The 16,501-nt window shown below is 44.7% G+C and overlaps 1 protein-coding gene across 14 annotated transcripts in view; it reads right to left on the bottom strand.

The window, feature by feature from the left end:
- The window catches only part of LOC148030783 (uncharacterized), a 385,751-nt gene that overhangs the window by 196,653 nt on the left and 172,597 nt on the right, over nt 1-16,501 (bottom strand). For all 14 annotated transcript variants that reach the window (XM_087684297.1, XM_087684298.1, XM_087684294.1 and 11 more), the window contains exon 17: nt 7,663-8,234. In XM_087684297.1, the coding sequence (XP_087540423.1) occupies nt 7,663-8,234 (572 nt within the window). The remainder of the gene's footprint in view (nt 1-7,662; nt 8,235-16,501) is intronic.

Genomic DNA, 16,501 nt, shown 5'->3' with positions numbered 1-16,501 from the left:
GACACTCGCAGAGTGCGTCGGCGTCTGACCAGAGGTTTCCATTGCGAGTCCCTGCTGAGAACCTACCTATCACGCTGCTGTGCTACCGGAGGGGGGAGTTGCTGCAGAGGGTGAGGGAGCAACTGGAGGGGGGGGGGAGGGGGTGTTGGGAATAAAGGGCCACAGATGGGCCGTACTGGGAATATATCTATCTAAAACCTAAAGTGGTACACTCGTCATTGTACCGAAAAAACGTGTTCACTCTCTACTCTGCTCACTCACACTCTCTCTGTCTCCCTCACTGAGCATAAGGTCTATCTACCTCGATCTTTGTGCCTAATCGATTCCTTCAAACTTGTATCAGAGCATAAGGTGCTGAGTATGCTAAGCACAATCATCAATCAGGCTGAGGTAGTCGCAATCTACAGAAAGCGGACAGGCCGTGGAGAGTGTGCACTTGGCCCCGAGTGTGGAGTGGTGGGAACTATAGTCGTGTGGCCCCCAGCGTGGAGTGACGAGCGACAACCAGTCGAGCAGGTCTGCAGTATCGCAGTGTGGTGGAATGGTAGATGCACTGCCTTGAGGTGGCAGTGAGACCACTCGTCATCAGGCGAGCGTGATGGGACCAGTAAAGTAGGCAAGGACAGGCGTGACGGAGCGCGCGACGCCAGCGGGCAAGGATATGTCTGACGAGCGCATGACGGGGAGGACGTGAGACAAGTGTGACGGGTCAATAGACCCATCATTCGAAACATCTTTTTTCAAAAAAATCTTTTTCTCAAACTCCTTCCTCTAACCAAGGTTCGCGAAAAAGAACACAAAACATCAAATTTGTGCAATTTTGGCCTAGAAGTTGGGGCTTCGCTAGAGTGAGCACTGTTCGTGAAAAATTGAGGCATTTGCATCAAAATTGCAGACAATTGTGCGCATTTGAATTGGGGATTTCGCCAAAATTGTTGAAATTTTACTCACCTGAGTTAAATTTCTCAATATTTAGCCCGAAAATTTGGGGCGTTTCCCGGATTTGGAAAATTTGATGCACGACAAGCAAATTTGTCTTAGAAATTGTAGGAATTTGTGACATTTTGTCCCCGTCATTTGGGGCTTTTCATATACATGCACAAATTGGGCTAAAATTAACCCAATTTCTCGACATTGAGGCACATTGGATCCCGTGCAATTTGGGGCTTTTGCGATTTGGGCAAAATTTGTGCACCATTTGGTCATTTTATGTACATGCAGAATTGAATTCCGCGCAATTTGGACATCAACACTTGGTGAAATTTGGGGGTTTTGCTGAAATTGTTTTATTTTGGCAAAATTGGACAGTCCTATGCATGACAGAGAAAATACAGATGTGTGTTTGGTGCTTGTGAGCACAAAATTTTGGGGCTTTGGACTGTTCGTGTCAAATTTTATGCCCGTGGATACACGTACAGCAGAAATTGCAGTTGAAATTTTGGGATTTCTCATGTAATGTGATGCACATGCCCTTTGGAACAACTGTAATCAGTTGGATAATGTTGTAGCACTTGGTTTTGTACTTCTGAAAACTGAATTACAGATCTGAAATCTGTACTTCTGTGTGCTCATTTATTGCTGATTGGTACTTGTTTGTACCTTGGTCACTTGGGTGACAATTTGGGCCTGCATTTACTAGTTTTTTGGTCACCTTTGAGCTGAAAACCATGGCTGGCAGCAATGACAGCAGTAATTTGAGGCATATAAAGAAGCTTGAAGGCGCACGCAATTTTGCAATGTGGCAAAAACAGTGCTACAATATCCTGTTACAAAAGAAGCAGGCAAAGCCGATCAAAACTAAAGGGGCAAAGCCTGTGGACATGGATCAGGACGATTAGGATGAGTTGAATGAGCTTGCACGCTCAACCATAGAGCTATCGATTTCTGATGCCTTGCTCTTGAACATTGAAGGTTTGGATTCTGCATATGCTATATGGACTAGACTGGAAAAACTATACGCACAGAAGAGCGCTGCAAGTAAAGTGTATTGGCTGAAAAAGCTTATGGATTTGTGTATGAAAGAAGGTACAGCAATGTCTACTCACTTGAGTGAGTTTGACTCCATTTTCAGCTAGCTGGTTGCCTTGAATTTCATGATTGATGAGGAATTTAAGGCTACTTTCTTGCTTTGCACTCTACCAGAGAGTTGGGATACATTCAGGACTGCTATGAGAAATTCTAATGTAATCCTTTTGTATGCTAATGTCGAGGGTGCTCTACTTATGGAAGAGATGAATTGGCAGAACAATGCATCCAGTAAGTCTTCCAGTGCTTTGCATACTAGGGGCAGATCACAGCAAAAGGGCAAATATGATGGCAAGGGACGCAGTAAATCACGTGGCAAAGATATTGAATGCCATCATTGTGGCAAGAAGGGGTCACTTTAAACGTCACTGCTACAAATGGAAGAAAGAGAAAGGAAAAGGCAAGAAGACAGATGATTGCAAGGAAGAGAAAAAGGACAGTCAGCCTAAGAAAAGCAAGGTAAAAATTGAAGAGGTGAATGTAGTCACTCATGACAGTGACAGTGGGAGTGATGTACTCTTTGTCTCTTCACATTTTGGTGCACATGCTCTACTTGCAAATACAAATGATGACATGCATACCTGGATTCTTGATTCAGGTGCTTCCTTTTATGTCACCCCTCATCGTGAGTGGTTTTCCGCATATATAGGGGGTTGACATGGTGTTGTCCATCTTGGGGACAACTATGCATGTGAGATTGCAGATATTGGCAGCTCTTGATACGATTTGGCCTTCAGTCGACAAGGAAGGCTTAGCAAGGGGTTTTGGCACCCAAATCCATCAGTTACCTGCGTAATATCCTTGAGCACGTAGCAATGCTTTGGATATCTATCGTGGTGTTGTGTTGACCCTCCATCGATGCCTTCATCTATAAGGCTTGGTCTTCTTTTGGGGTTGCAAGAGTGATACGTTGTATCCACTTCATGTATCTAGTGTGCGTGACCATGTTGTTGCCGTGACCGAGCAGCCAAGTATTTCTTTGTGGCATGGCCGGTTGGGACACATGAGTCAAATAGGAATGAAAGTACTTTCTCGTTTGGGTTACTTACCTTGTCTTCATTATGATGATTTTGAGCACTGTGATCATTGTATTTATAACAAACATGCACAGACTTCTCACAAAAAGTCTCTTTCTTTGAAATCTTCTCCTCTAGAGTTAGTACATTCGGATGTATGTCGAATGCCAAGATTATCTTTAGAGGGAAAGAAATATTTTGTCACCTTTGTCGATGATGCTACACGGAAAGTATGGGTTTACCCTATTCGTAGCAAGGATGAAGTGCTTGACAAGTTTAAAAAATTCTTGGCATTGGCTGAAAATCCGACAGATAAGACACTTAAGTGTCTTCGCTCTGACAATGTCGAGGAATATGTGTCCAAAGCCTTTCAAGCATTTTGTGATAGCAAAGGGATAAGAGGGAGCTCACTGCCCCTCATAATCCACCCCAAAATGGAGTTGTAGAGCGTATGAATCGGACCATACAGGATAAGGTCCGTACGATGCTGTCTCATACTGCATTACCCCATGGTTTTTGGGCACAGGCTGTTATGACAGCCGTTCACTTGATTAATCGGTCACCAAACAAATCTTTGGGGGGGGGGAGGTTCCCCAAGAAGCGTGGTTGGGCAAACCACCTTCATATGCTCATCTGAAAGTGTTTGGTTGCAAGGCTTTTGTGCACATTCGTAAAAAAAAAGGCAGCAAACTTGAGCCAAAGTCCTGTAAATGCATTTTCCTAGGATATAGTGACGAGGGTGAAATGGGGTATAAATTTTGGGATCCCGAGAAAAGGAAAATAGTACGCAGCAATGACGTTATCTTCCGAGAAGATCGCATGCACAAACAACCCGAAAAGACTAAGGAGGTCCGTAGGGTTGTAAATCCGGGAAGAAATACCTTTTGGATAGCAAAATGAGCCCACTGTACAGCAACAAATACCTGCTGTAAATGAACATGTAAATGTAGAAAATGATGCTGGAAATGATCAGCCGCAGGAACAGCTAGGACAACAAGCTGTTAATGCTGATTTGCAGGCTGAAATGCCAAGACAGCATGCTGAAAATGGAAATTTGCAAGAACAGCCAGCAAACAATGACCATTGGGTTAGGAGATCCTCTAGGGCTACTAGACAACCTGACATTTGTTCCTGGTGCAATTAATGTGGCTGAGTATGCCATGTTGACAGACTGTGGTAAACCGTCTTGCTTCAAGGAAGCAATGGACAGACAGGACAGCAAGAAATGGTATAAATCCATGCTGTTAGAAATGGAATCTCTTGACAAAAATGGCACTTGGGACTTGGTGCACTTGCCTAAAGGCAGAAAACCCTTCCATGTAAATGGGTTTACAAAATGAAGGTCACTTCTGGTTCCTCACCAAAGTACAAAGCAAGATTGGTTGCAAGGGGGTACAAGCAGGAGCATGAAATTGACTTTGATGAGATTTTCTCTCCTGTAGTCAAGATGACTACATTGAGAACCATTTTGGGCTTGGTTGCAGTTGAGGATATGAAGCTCATACAGATGGATGTAAAGACTGTGTTTTTACATGGTGACCTGCATGAAGACATATATATGCAGTAGCCAGAAGGATTTGTTGAACAAGGGAAAGAACAAATGGTATGTAAACTCAAAAGGAGTTTGTATGGGCTAAAACAAGCACCAAGAGAAAGGTATCATAAGTTTGATACATTCATGCAGTCCCAAGGCTTTCATAGAAGTCAAGTGGTTCACTGCTTGTACACCAAGAAGGTAGCAGATGGCAGCCTGATTATCTTGGTTTTGTATGTTGATGACATGCTGATTGCTGGCAAGGATACTCATGCCTTGGATTCATTGAAGCAAAGTCTTCATGGCAGCTTTGACATGAAGGATTTGGGTGATGCAAATCATATTCTTAGCATACGAATACTCCGAGATAGATCTAAAGGCTTACTCTATCTATCTCAGCAAGAGTATATCTCCAAAGTTTTGCAGCGCTTTAATATGGAGGGGGGGGAAAACAATTGGGATTCCATTGCCTCCATATGTGAAACTCAGTGCAGAGGACAGCCCTACATCTGATGATGAAAAGGCTGAAATGGCCAAGATACCATATGCTTCAGCTGTTGGCAGTTTGATGTATGCTATGGTTGCTACAAGTCCTGACATTGCTTTTGCAGTGGAAGTGGTTAGCAGATACATGGCAACCCCTGGCAAGAAGCATTGGGATGCCGTGAAAGGTATTATGAGATACCTCAAAGGCACAAAGGAGTTTTGCATCTGCTTTGGAAAGCAGAAAGCATCTGTTGTTGGCTTTACGGATGCAGACTATGCTGGTCATGCGGACTGTAGGAAGTCCACTTCTGGGTATGTGTTTACTTTCACAGGAGGAGCGGTCTCTTGGATCTCCAGGCTACAAAAGTGTGTTGCATTGTCTACTACAAAGGCAGAGTACGTAGCTGCCACTGAGGCATGCAAGGAGGATTTATGGCTTTCACGTCTCGTGGGAGTGCTTCGCATCACAGAGTTACCTGTTCTCCATTGTGATAGTCATAGTGCTATCATGCTAGCACGGAATCCTGTCTTTCATGCAAAGACAAAGCACATACAGGTGAAGTATCACTTCATTAGAGATATACTTGACAACAAGAGCATTGAGCTTGTCAAAGTGCATACAGATGATAATCCTGCAGACCTTCTCACGAAGGGTCTTCCAGCAGAGCGGCTTGCTCATTGCCGACAGATGATGGGAGTTGGATAGATATATTTATTTCAGCTTTGTACATACTTAGACTTAGCTCATTCTTTTCTCCTCTTAAGGCACATTGCCTTTAGGTGGGAGGTTGTTGGGAATAAAGGGCCATCGTGCCTTTTATATGTGCACGGGTGTGAACACACCCTTAGCACATTGTACTTTCATACATATATCTATCTAAAACCTAAAGTGGTACACTCGTCATTGTACCGAAAAAACGTGTTCACTCTCTACTCTGCTGACTCGCACTCTCTCTGTCTCCCTCATTGAGCGTAAGGTCTGTCTACCTCGATCTGCGTGCCTAATCGATTCCTTCAGGCGGGGCCAGAGGTGGGGGCGAGAGCTAGGAGGTGGGGGCGACGGCTAGGGCAGGTGCCACCAGGCCGAAAGCAGGGGGTGATGGGCAGGGGGCATGGGCGACGGGCCACAGGTGGGGGCACGGGCAGGGGCACGGGCGGGGGCATAGGCGAGGGAGGGGGGCCTTAGGTGATGGCAATGGCGATGGGCAGGGGTGGGCGTGAGGAAACAGTCTGGGGCGGGGTAGCAGGCGACGCGATGGGCAGGAGTTCTATTAGAAATTGTAACTTGTTTTAACATAAAGCATTTTCTACTTCAACATCGACCATGACTTGAGAGACTTCAAAAAAGTGTGCACTTTTGCTTAATTTCCTCTTCCAGCAGCTATGAATGTCATGGATGCTAAGGTTATATGGTCTCCTGTCCATTTTTTAAGTGATCAACTCTCGAAACATGACTTCTAGGATGCAACAGTTCAAGCATTTATCCATAAGGACCCTGTATTGATGTGTGAGAGGCTGACATGACGTCCATTGCACATGCAATTCTGCTACCTGCCACCTCAGTCTGTCGCCAGCCAGTCCCCTTATCCTGCTCACCACTAACCTATCCACCACCCTGTTCCAGCTCAATAGGCTGTTCACTGCTGCCAGCTTCCACTGCAACCCGCTGCCACCCAACAATTGTCTGCTAGCCCCACCCATCCTTTGCCTTCACCTCTCCTGCCCTGCCCATTGTCTGCCTTCACCCACTGCCCCAGCTACACCTCACCTTTTCTTCCCCAGACTCCTGCCCAAAATCCCCTGCCTTCTTGTACCTGCCTTCCCACTTGCCCATACGTAGACTATGCTGCTTTGCCAACTGCTCCAGCACTGTCTAGCCCCTAGCTCCTGTCTGACAGTTCCTGCCCTCATCTCCCTTCCTGCCTAGACATCTCCCACCCCTCTCCTGCCTTTTCCCAGCCACCTGCCCAACAGCCCACACCCTCACCCACCTTCCAGGCATCTCTCACCACCTGCCTCTTATGCCATCAATGTCTTGTATTGCCCCAGTTTAACAGCACTGTTTCATGCAAGGGCCTCCACTCTTTCCTCCTCACAAGAGACATCTCAAGACCAGCAGAGTGCAGAAAAGTCAGCAGCACAGGAACGTGCACAGTTGCAAGGAGAAAACACAACTCCTGAGATAGTAGTGGGCCCCTGTTCTACCTCCCAGGACTCCAATGGAGACCCACAGTTCCTATGCATAATACTATCCCACTAATCAGGTTCCATCAGGATGTAGCGCTTCACATTAGAGACAAAGTTTGGCCTTGGAGACCTTATCTCTCACATGCTAGATGGTTGGTGAGAGACCACTGGTGTACCTATTGAAAGACAGGATACAAGTAGCTCTTATAGGCACGACTGTGACGGTCACAAAAGCAACCTCGCTAGGTAAGGGGTGTTTCAGGATCAGCTTCAGCACACCAGACAAGTCCGAGGCATTTTCAATTCATCACTAAGCAAACCATTGTGGCAATGGCAACATAACCTCTCTACCTGGTTTTTGAATATTATTCAAAAACTGCTACATTTTAAGAGCTCATACAAGATAATATAGACCTGAGTTCTTTTTCTTTTTGGTGTTGTGAGCTCAAATGAATTGTAAAGCAAATTTTCAATAGGCCCCTTTTCAAGCAAATCTGCACTGGGGGCCTCATTTTCCTCTTGCTCCTCTTCTGGTGTTGGCAAAGGACTTGTTGAGTCATTAGTTCCCTTATTTGTTACATTCTCCGGTTCAATAGTTTTCCCTCCACTCAGATCACGAGCTGTAACAATACTGCTCCTTCTGCTAGGAACATTTTCTTCAACCCTTTGTGGCTCAGCTTCAGTTGGCAGAGCAGTTGGTTCTATTGTTGCATCTTTTGCTGCATCTTTACTTCTGCATGTCAAGTCACCGTCAGCAACAGCATCAGAGGTTACACTATGACTAGATCCAGGAGCTGTTGGTACAGCGGAACGATCCATTTGACTAGCTACAACTAGCTTCAATTCATTTGTATACTTGTTTTCTTGCATCTCAACAATACGAAGCAGCTTAGCCACATGTGCTGCTCGATCACTAGCCATATCTTTACCATGCACTGGAAAGTTTGGAACCTCCGATCCCTGTATAAAAGGCCATATATGGTTCCCTGCAGGAAAGGACAAATTAATCAATAACAATTTATGTGCTTCATGTGTGAGGGAAAATGACAATTTAATCTGATGTAACTCAGAATCTGTTCCTCAAGAGGCTTTAGAAATGCATTTATTGGTCAACTTATTTGATAAAAGTTTCTTGTATGGATTAAAAAGTTCGGAAGTAATTGATATACCCCTGGCATTACATATAATAACTGCAAACACAAATCAAAATATGTACAGTCAAAGGCTCACCAACAAAGCACCAAATTGTGAATTGGCATAATATGCAAGAAATATTCTGTAAGATCTTCAATTCATTAATTCAAACTTATTCACAAAAAATAATGAGAGAGAGAGAGAGAGAAGAAAGAAAGAAAGTTATATTAATGTCTACAAACCAGCCTATGAGACCAAAACGTTACATCTGAAAATCAAGGAACTTTTTCTAAGTTCCAAAAGAGCTCTCAGCTAATGCTACAACTAACTATATAGAAAAATAGACAATACATAGAGGATGAATACAAGGGGGTGTCCAGACTATATACAATGTGGAACTGCTCTAGGAGTACTCTCATCCCAAGATATCCCTCATGGGCTTTTCTAACATAGAAAAGCCAACAAGCTAAGGCTCCTCAATGAGACTCTAGTATCCTTGGTATCTATAGGTGATACCTCCTGTGAGGACATGGACCAATTAGGCGTGGCAGCAAGCTCTGCATTCCTTGATGGTTCTGTCCAAGGCGACTCTCGGTGGTGGGACCACCGGACACTCCAATAGCTGCTCCGTGCTAGTGGGGGTGGTTGAGGATCTATAGAATTCCGTGAGTGTATGCAGATGTGTGTCTACAAGCATGTGCACCAAAACCATAACAGGTGATCTCTATGTTGGTGTAGCTCTAGTAGGAGGAAGAGGCCGCATGTGAGAGAAAGCAAGAAAAAGAAAGAAAAGAAGAAAAGATCTATTAATGTCTCTAGAAGGCCAGAATGGCCTATGAGACCATAACCAATACAACACGCATCATCATCTCTCATCAAAGAGAGAGAGATAGATAGACAGAGACAGAGAGACCATGTGCTCTTGTACTTTTTTCGCAACTAATACAATTACCTTTTACTAGGGGTAGGGTAGGGGGGTAAAGAGAGAGAGAGAGAGAGAGAGAGAGAGAGAGAGAGAGAGAGAGAGAGAAGAGAATGGAGAGAAGCGATGGCGGATCTGTGGATGTGCGTTCCCTGCGGACGTGCTCCCCCTGACCAGCGGTCGTTTGTACCTGCCTCCTGCGCTGCCTGACACCTTCGTCAGACCAGTACAGGGTCTCTTCTGCCCTGTTTGAGCCCTGCTCTCGTCTATTTGTGAACAGCCATTCGATCTGTTTGAGACCTCTCGTCAGACCAGCGCAGGGTCTTTTCTTCCCTTCTCAAGCCCTGCCCTCCGCTATCTGTGAACAGCCTGCTCGAACTGTCTTGTGAACTGCTGTGCATCATTCCATCCTGCAAAGCCCTGCTCTGCAATTGACAGAGAAAGAGAGAGAGCGAGAGAGAGGAGCCAGCCTGGAACGTCTGTCTTCTGCCCTGCTCGCGCACTGTCCCAGCACGCTTGTTAAAGTGGTGATACAACATGGCTGGTCTGGACATGGCCTTTATTGACCAAACGGTGGCAGCCCTTGGTCTGGATTCTGAAACAGAGGAACCAGAGGATATGGTTCCTTGCATAGAGGAGATGCCCCCTGGTCCTGACTTCCAGCCTGCGGGCAAACGCACCAAGCATACTTCGGAAGATACAATGGATCATCAGGAACATTCTTATGCTCAGGTTGCTTCTGATTCTGTGATTCTCAGGATGTTTACTGGGAGCATTTGTTGGAGTTTGCCAACACTCTGCTTAGTGATTATGTTCAACATAATCATGAAGTGTTTTCTGACTCTAAAACTGAAGATGTTCTGGAAGCCACTGTGGATCTTAAAAATGTTTTGCGATCATTCTCAGTGTTTTATGAACGTGCTGTTATACTCTTCTTCACTGGTAGGATCCCACTGCTTTCCTATATTTGCCAGTGGCTGCAAAGTCTACTACAAGGGGAGTGTGTTGAAGAGATTTTTGTTCGGCCCCGAGGCTTTTATGAGGTGTTGTTGAAATCCGAGAAGCATCGTGCCGATTTGTTGACTGAACTGCCATTGTTCTTTGATCGCCGTTTGGTCCATGTTGTGTCATGGCACCCAATGCTAGATTTTCAGCGCTTGCTTCAACATGAATGCCCGGTGTGGGTTGAAGTGGAAAACTGTCCGGCTGTCTATTGACCACTGTTAAAGGATACCATGGCCGTTGTGGGCACTGTTTTGGTTCCCCCGAGCCTAAGGGCCACGAATCCTAACCGTTTGTGTATGTTATGGGACACTGCTCAGAAAAGGCCTGCTTGGCTACGTCTTAATTGCTTTGGCATGCATCCTTTGCACTTTCGTTTGAAATGGGATAGCTTTGCAAGGCATTGTTTTTCGTGTGGAAATTGGGGTTTTTATGGCCGAATGTCCAGCAAAGCAACCGACTTCAGATGCTGAGCATGTTTTTCCTCCCATGGAAAATATAGTGCTTGGTGCTCCGTCGCAGGATGCGACCCAGCCACCTAAAGTGTTGGATAAAGGCAAACAACATGTTTCGGATTTGGATTCCTGTGACAATGATTGGGTAGATGTACGTGCCAAAAAAGGTAAAAGGTTTGATGCTGGCATGGCAGATACTGTGCCTAATGCTTCACAAGATTCCTTACGTACTTATATCCACAGGAAAGACATGTTGTCTTCAGAACACACTACTCATGCTATGGTTTCTTCTGCTCCTCTCAATCAGCCCACTAGGAAAGTATATACGAATGGTCCGAAGGGCCCACCTACTAAGTTGGCTTTTGATGCTAGAGGTAACGTGATTACACCATGGGATCGTCGTTATCCCCGTTCCATCCCCAAGACAGAGTCCTTGACATTCTAGCAGAAAATGTTTAATCGAGGCAAGCTTTGCCTCATTCCTGATTTTCTTTTTTGAATACACATGAAGATCGCCACGTGGAATGTGGGAGGTATTTGTTCAGGCAATAGGCAACATGCCATGTGGAGTTTATTGCATGAGAATCAGTGGGATGTCTTGTGTGCTGTTGAGCACAAGAGTCACGGTGAAGCAGGAAAAGTTGTGGACTGCCATGGGTTTTGCTTGTTTTATGCAGGGATATATGCCATGCATTATTTAGGTGTGCTTATGATTGTACATGAGAAATATCAGCCTGTTCTTATTAAAAATGATATACATGGTCGTTTTGTGGTGATTGAAGTTTTATTTGAAGGAGAGATCTTATGGTTACTTGGGCTCTATGCTCCAAATGACCCTTTATCCCGCCGGGATCTTTGGAATACTTTGCAAGCCTCCTTGTCACTTGGCAGACGGGTTTTTTGATGGGAGATTTTAATATGTATGTTGATCCTTCACAGTCCACATCAGAGCATTCGGTGATAGACGCCCCGGAAAGCCGTGTGTGAAATGTGTTTGCTCTTGCCGTACTTAAGCAAGATCTCTAGTCATGGCGACACCCTTCTTCTACAGGGTTTACTTTTCATTCTGTGCAGTATACAACTACATGGTCGCGGTTGGACCGCATGTACATCATGCAGGATGATGCTTTTTTTCCTAAGATGCTGGAAATGAAAGAGTTGCAGCAATATGCCTTGTTGGACCATTTTCCTCTACGGCTTGAGATGCTTGTACAACCCATTGCACCTTTTAAGCAATTTCTGGATAGACTCCCTTTGCGTTTCAACTCGTCTTATTTGAAGCATTCAATCTTTTAGGGTTATATGCAGCAATTGATTGATAGATTTTTTATTGGACTTCTCCTCTGAGGGCAATGTTTCTTTTGAACAATTACTCTCTAATGTGCAGCGCGTTGTTCGGCAGTATGGGATTCATCATGCCTCTCTTTGTCGGCTGCGTCGACAAGCAGCGGAGGAATTACTGGCTTTGGTTCGTTCTCTACTGGTGGAGACTCCACATGATGTATTTTTGCTGCCATTGGCTATGCATTTGGCTGATCTTATTAAAGAGTTTCAGTTGAAATCTTATCAGCAGGTCAAATTGCAAAATTTGACTGAGAATTTGCAAGATGGTGCTTGTCAGACTCGTAAGTTCTTTTAAGCTCTCCATGCATCTCCTGCTCGAGAGAATATGACTAGACTCCAGGATGCAGAAGGTCAAATAGTCATTGACCTTAAGACTATTGAATATGTGTAGGAATTATTTTCTAGACCTTCTTGGTTCTACTCCTTCACCTTTTGGCCAAATTACTCATGCCCGCTCAGTTTTCTATGATTTGGTCCACAATCAGGTTCCACATGACATGCAAACTACTTTGGAGACAGATATTCGTGAGGCGGAGGTTTTGGATGTTTTGTTACACTTGCCCAAGGATAAAAGTCCCAGTTGGGATGGTATCACCAATGAATTCTTGAAGGTTTTTGCTACCCGACTGGTGAAACCATTGGCGGCTATGTTTCAGCAGGTTTGGGAAACGGGGTTCATGCCTTCCTCATGGAAAGGACTTATCAAACTGCTTCCAAAAGTTCCTTCGCCGTCTATGTTGAAACATTGGCAACCAATTTCTTTAATGGGTTCTATGTATAAAATCTTTTCCAAAGTGATGGCGAATCGGCTCCATAAGCATCTTCCTGCCGTTGTGCATCCTCTTCAATGTGGTTTCATTAAGGGCTGAAACATTCTGCATAATGTCTTAAATGTGCAAATGGCTATTGACTATGCAAGGCACTCTAATCAAGAGGTGGTATTGATTCAATTGGACCTGGAAAGGACTTTTGATTATTTAGACTGGTCTTTCATTGCACAACTTATGTCTACTATGGGCTTTGATACTCGGATGTCTAAATTTAATGTACACCATTAGTGCTGCGGCTTCTTCACGAGTCATGCTGAATGGTGGTGTTACGGAGCCATTTGTGCTTGCACGCTCAGTGAGATAGGGCTGCCCTTTGAGTCCTCTCTTTTTTCCCTTGCGACTCATCCGGTTCTTTCGATGTTATCTCATATGGCAGCTTCTGCTCAGTTGGCTGGATTGTCTCTTCCTTTTGGACAGCACTTCATTAGTCAATCCTTGGCTAATGACAGCTTTATGATTTTGCGTGCGAACAAGGATAATCTTCGCAAAGCATTAGATGTTTGGACTCTCTTTGGTCATGCTTCTGGTCTTCATATCAATGCTTTGAAATCAGCCATTCTCAGTTGCACGGAGTGAGATTTGTAGTCATTGGACTGGCAGGGAATGGTTGTTCCCCATAATTCCATTATCAGGCATCTTGGGTACCCTTTGGGTGTTGATGTTCGGCCAAAGCAACTACTAGAGTGGATTTCACAGAAACTGGCAGCTAAGTTTCTGTATTGGAAGTCACAGGCTTGGTCCTTCTGGCCACTCTTGTCAGCAGTTTGGCGAGCAGTGGTTGGTTTCTTGCTAAGCCCTTTTGATTGGGTTTTTGCGCGGCCCAAATACCCCACATCGGCATAGTCGCATATGAAGATCTTGTTTCACTTTATTAGATACTGGGGCTGTTGGCACAATTGGACCATTCGGAATGCTTTTCTTTTTGATTCAGCCTCTAATGTTTAGGGACATATTGCTAGGCTTAAAGGTCTCTTGCATTGGCAGATAGATCTCATTCGGCACTCTGACTTACTCCCTCGGGAGGACTTACTTCCCTGTCATATGGCAATTTCCTCTGCGTCTTTGCTATGACTTTTGTAACTCTTTTGTCGTTTAGTACTTTATAAATATAACATCCATTACGAAAAAAAAAAAGAGAGACTCGTGGATACAGGGACATTCGGCTGTCCATACAGGACAATCTTCAAAGGTTCTCTCCTTTGCCTGTGCTACAGCCATTGCATCAATGGCATGACTGGATGTTTGTGCTACCTGATGACTTTGAGAAAAGGTCAGCTAATCAAATATATCATCAGATGGTAGAAGCTAAGAGATGGGTCACGGGTAAGGTTAATAAGCTCTGGCATCTCAGGGATAGCAAAAAGAAGTGGCGGGAAAGATTTATCAAGCTTTGGAAGTCTGAGGTTCCATATCAGGGTAAAGTGTTCATGTGGTGCCTGCTCATTGGGGAACTTCCAACGGGAGAAGTGCTCTGCGCCCGAAAGATCTCTGCAGGTCTGTGTTTTCTGTACTACATGTGATGAGACACTGCTTCACCTTTTTGTTTCCTGTCCTATTGCGTGACAGATCTGGAATTTCATTTCCCATGTGTGGTTCTCGGTGGCTTAGCACCACTTACCAATTTGTTCGTGGATTCTAGGAAATATGTCCTCTATGCCCTCTTTGCCTTCAAATTTTTCTTGCCTATTTCATTTCCTTAGATGGACAGCCCTGTGGCATATATGGCGTATTCACAATGCCTTTATTTTTGATTCGGCATCGGGCATATATAGACATGTGGCCCGTGTGCGTGGATTGGTGTTATGGCTGATCTCTTCTATGATGTCAGCTGACCTGGTTCTTCCAGATATGGCTGCTCCCTGGCTGGCGATTGTTTGCTCTACTCCAGTTGTTCCTTCTGCGTGATTTATTGGAATGAGTCATGTGATAGGTTGTTTTGGTTGTTCTGAGAGCCTGCAGGCCTCATGTATATATTCTATAGAGTGAGTGTGAGAGAGACAGAGTATGCTGATCTGATGGTCTGATGTAATAGAATGTAAGAGATACAGAGAAAATTTTGACCTGATGGTCTGATGTAAATATTTACTACTTAATTCAATTATCTTCACGAAAAGAGAGAGAGAGAGAGAGAGAGAGAGAGAGAGAGAGAGAGAGAGAAAGAAAGAAAGAAAGAAAGTTATATTAACGTCTTCTAAAGACCAAAACTGGCCTATGAGACAAACTGTGATACAACTGATGAGGTCCAGCTATCCAAAATAAAAGTGCTGAATGAAAAGCTAAAAACTGGAAACTGAAAATACGGTGTTGTGAGTGTGATAAGTGTCCTGTATGTGTATGTGTATGTAGCTCTGGTACTCCAGATAATGGCTACAAAAGGGGAACAAATGTCGGCTATGATAGGGGGACAACTGTCGGCTGTGATAAAGTGGTGCGATGTGTATATGTAACAGATGCAGGGAGATATACTATCCTGGGATGTAGTACCAGTCGTCGAAGTCGCTAATAGCAGGTGATCCCTCCTGGATGCAGGATGTGGTACATCGGCAATGGAGAAAGAGCAAACTGGAGATCTGAGATCCAATGTGTCGAGTGTCGTCGGATCTCAGTTTGCTGTCGATGTAGATCAAGAATCCTCCATATCTCCTGTCGGTGTGGCTGTGGGGTCCGAAACCCAGGGATCCTCGTGCGGCGTCAGGTACGCTGGTCTCAGCCTGCTATAGTGTGAGCCCGAAGGTCTGGCTGGAGGCTGGTACAGTAGCTCTCACTCTGTCTGTCTGAAAGAACTGTGTAATAGTCGTCTGGGTGGACCCCTCTCTGACTGGGACCCGCTGTGTGCTCTGCTCTCTGATGTGCCATGCCTCTCCCAGAAAACGGCCAAATGATCTCTGATCCATATCAGTCATACATCCCTGAGAGAGAGAGAATGCTGACCTGATGGTCTAATGTAATAGCATGTAAGAGATACAGTGAGAATGTTGACCTGATGGTCTCATGTAAATATTTACTACTTAATTCAATTATCTTCACGAAAAAGAAAAAGAGAGAGATCTGGAAGGGTAAAGTATTCATGTGGAGGCTGCTCATTGGGGGTCTTCCAACGGGAGAAGTGCTCCATGCTCGAAAGATCTTTGCAGGCCGCTGTGTTTTCTATACTACATGTGATGAAACATTGCTTCACCTCTTTGTCTCTTTCCCTGTTGCGAAATAGATCTGGAATTTCATTTCCCATGTGTGGTTCTCGGTGTCCTAGCACCGCATACCAATTCATTCATGGATTATGGGAAATATGTCGTCTATGCCCTCTTTGTCTTCAGATTGTTCCTGCCTATTCCATTTTCTTAGATGGACAGCCCTGTGGCACATATGGCGTACTCACAATGCCTTTATTTTTGATTCGGCATCGGGCATCCATGGGCATGTGGCCTGTGTGTGGATTGGTGTTATGGTAAATCTCTTCTATGATGTCAACAGACCTAGTCCTTCCGGACATTGCTGCTCCCTGGCTAGCAATTGTTCGCTCTACTCCAGCTGTTCTTTCTGTCTGATTTATTAGAATTGGTTATGTA

Source organism: Lygodium microphyllum, chromosome 9 (assembly GCF_053477565.2).
Source record: "Lygodium microphyllum isolate KBCC chromosome 9, Lygodium_microphyllum_v1.1.10, whole genome shotgun sequence".
Taxonomy (NCBI): domain Eukaryota; kingdom Viridiplantae; phylum Streptophyta; class Polypodiopsida; order Schizaeales; family Lygodiaceae; genus Lygodium; species Lygodium microphyllum.
The sequence above is the reverse complement of the archived record's forward strand: the minus strand, read 5'-3'. Positions and strand labels throughout refer to the sequence as shown.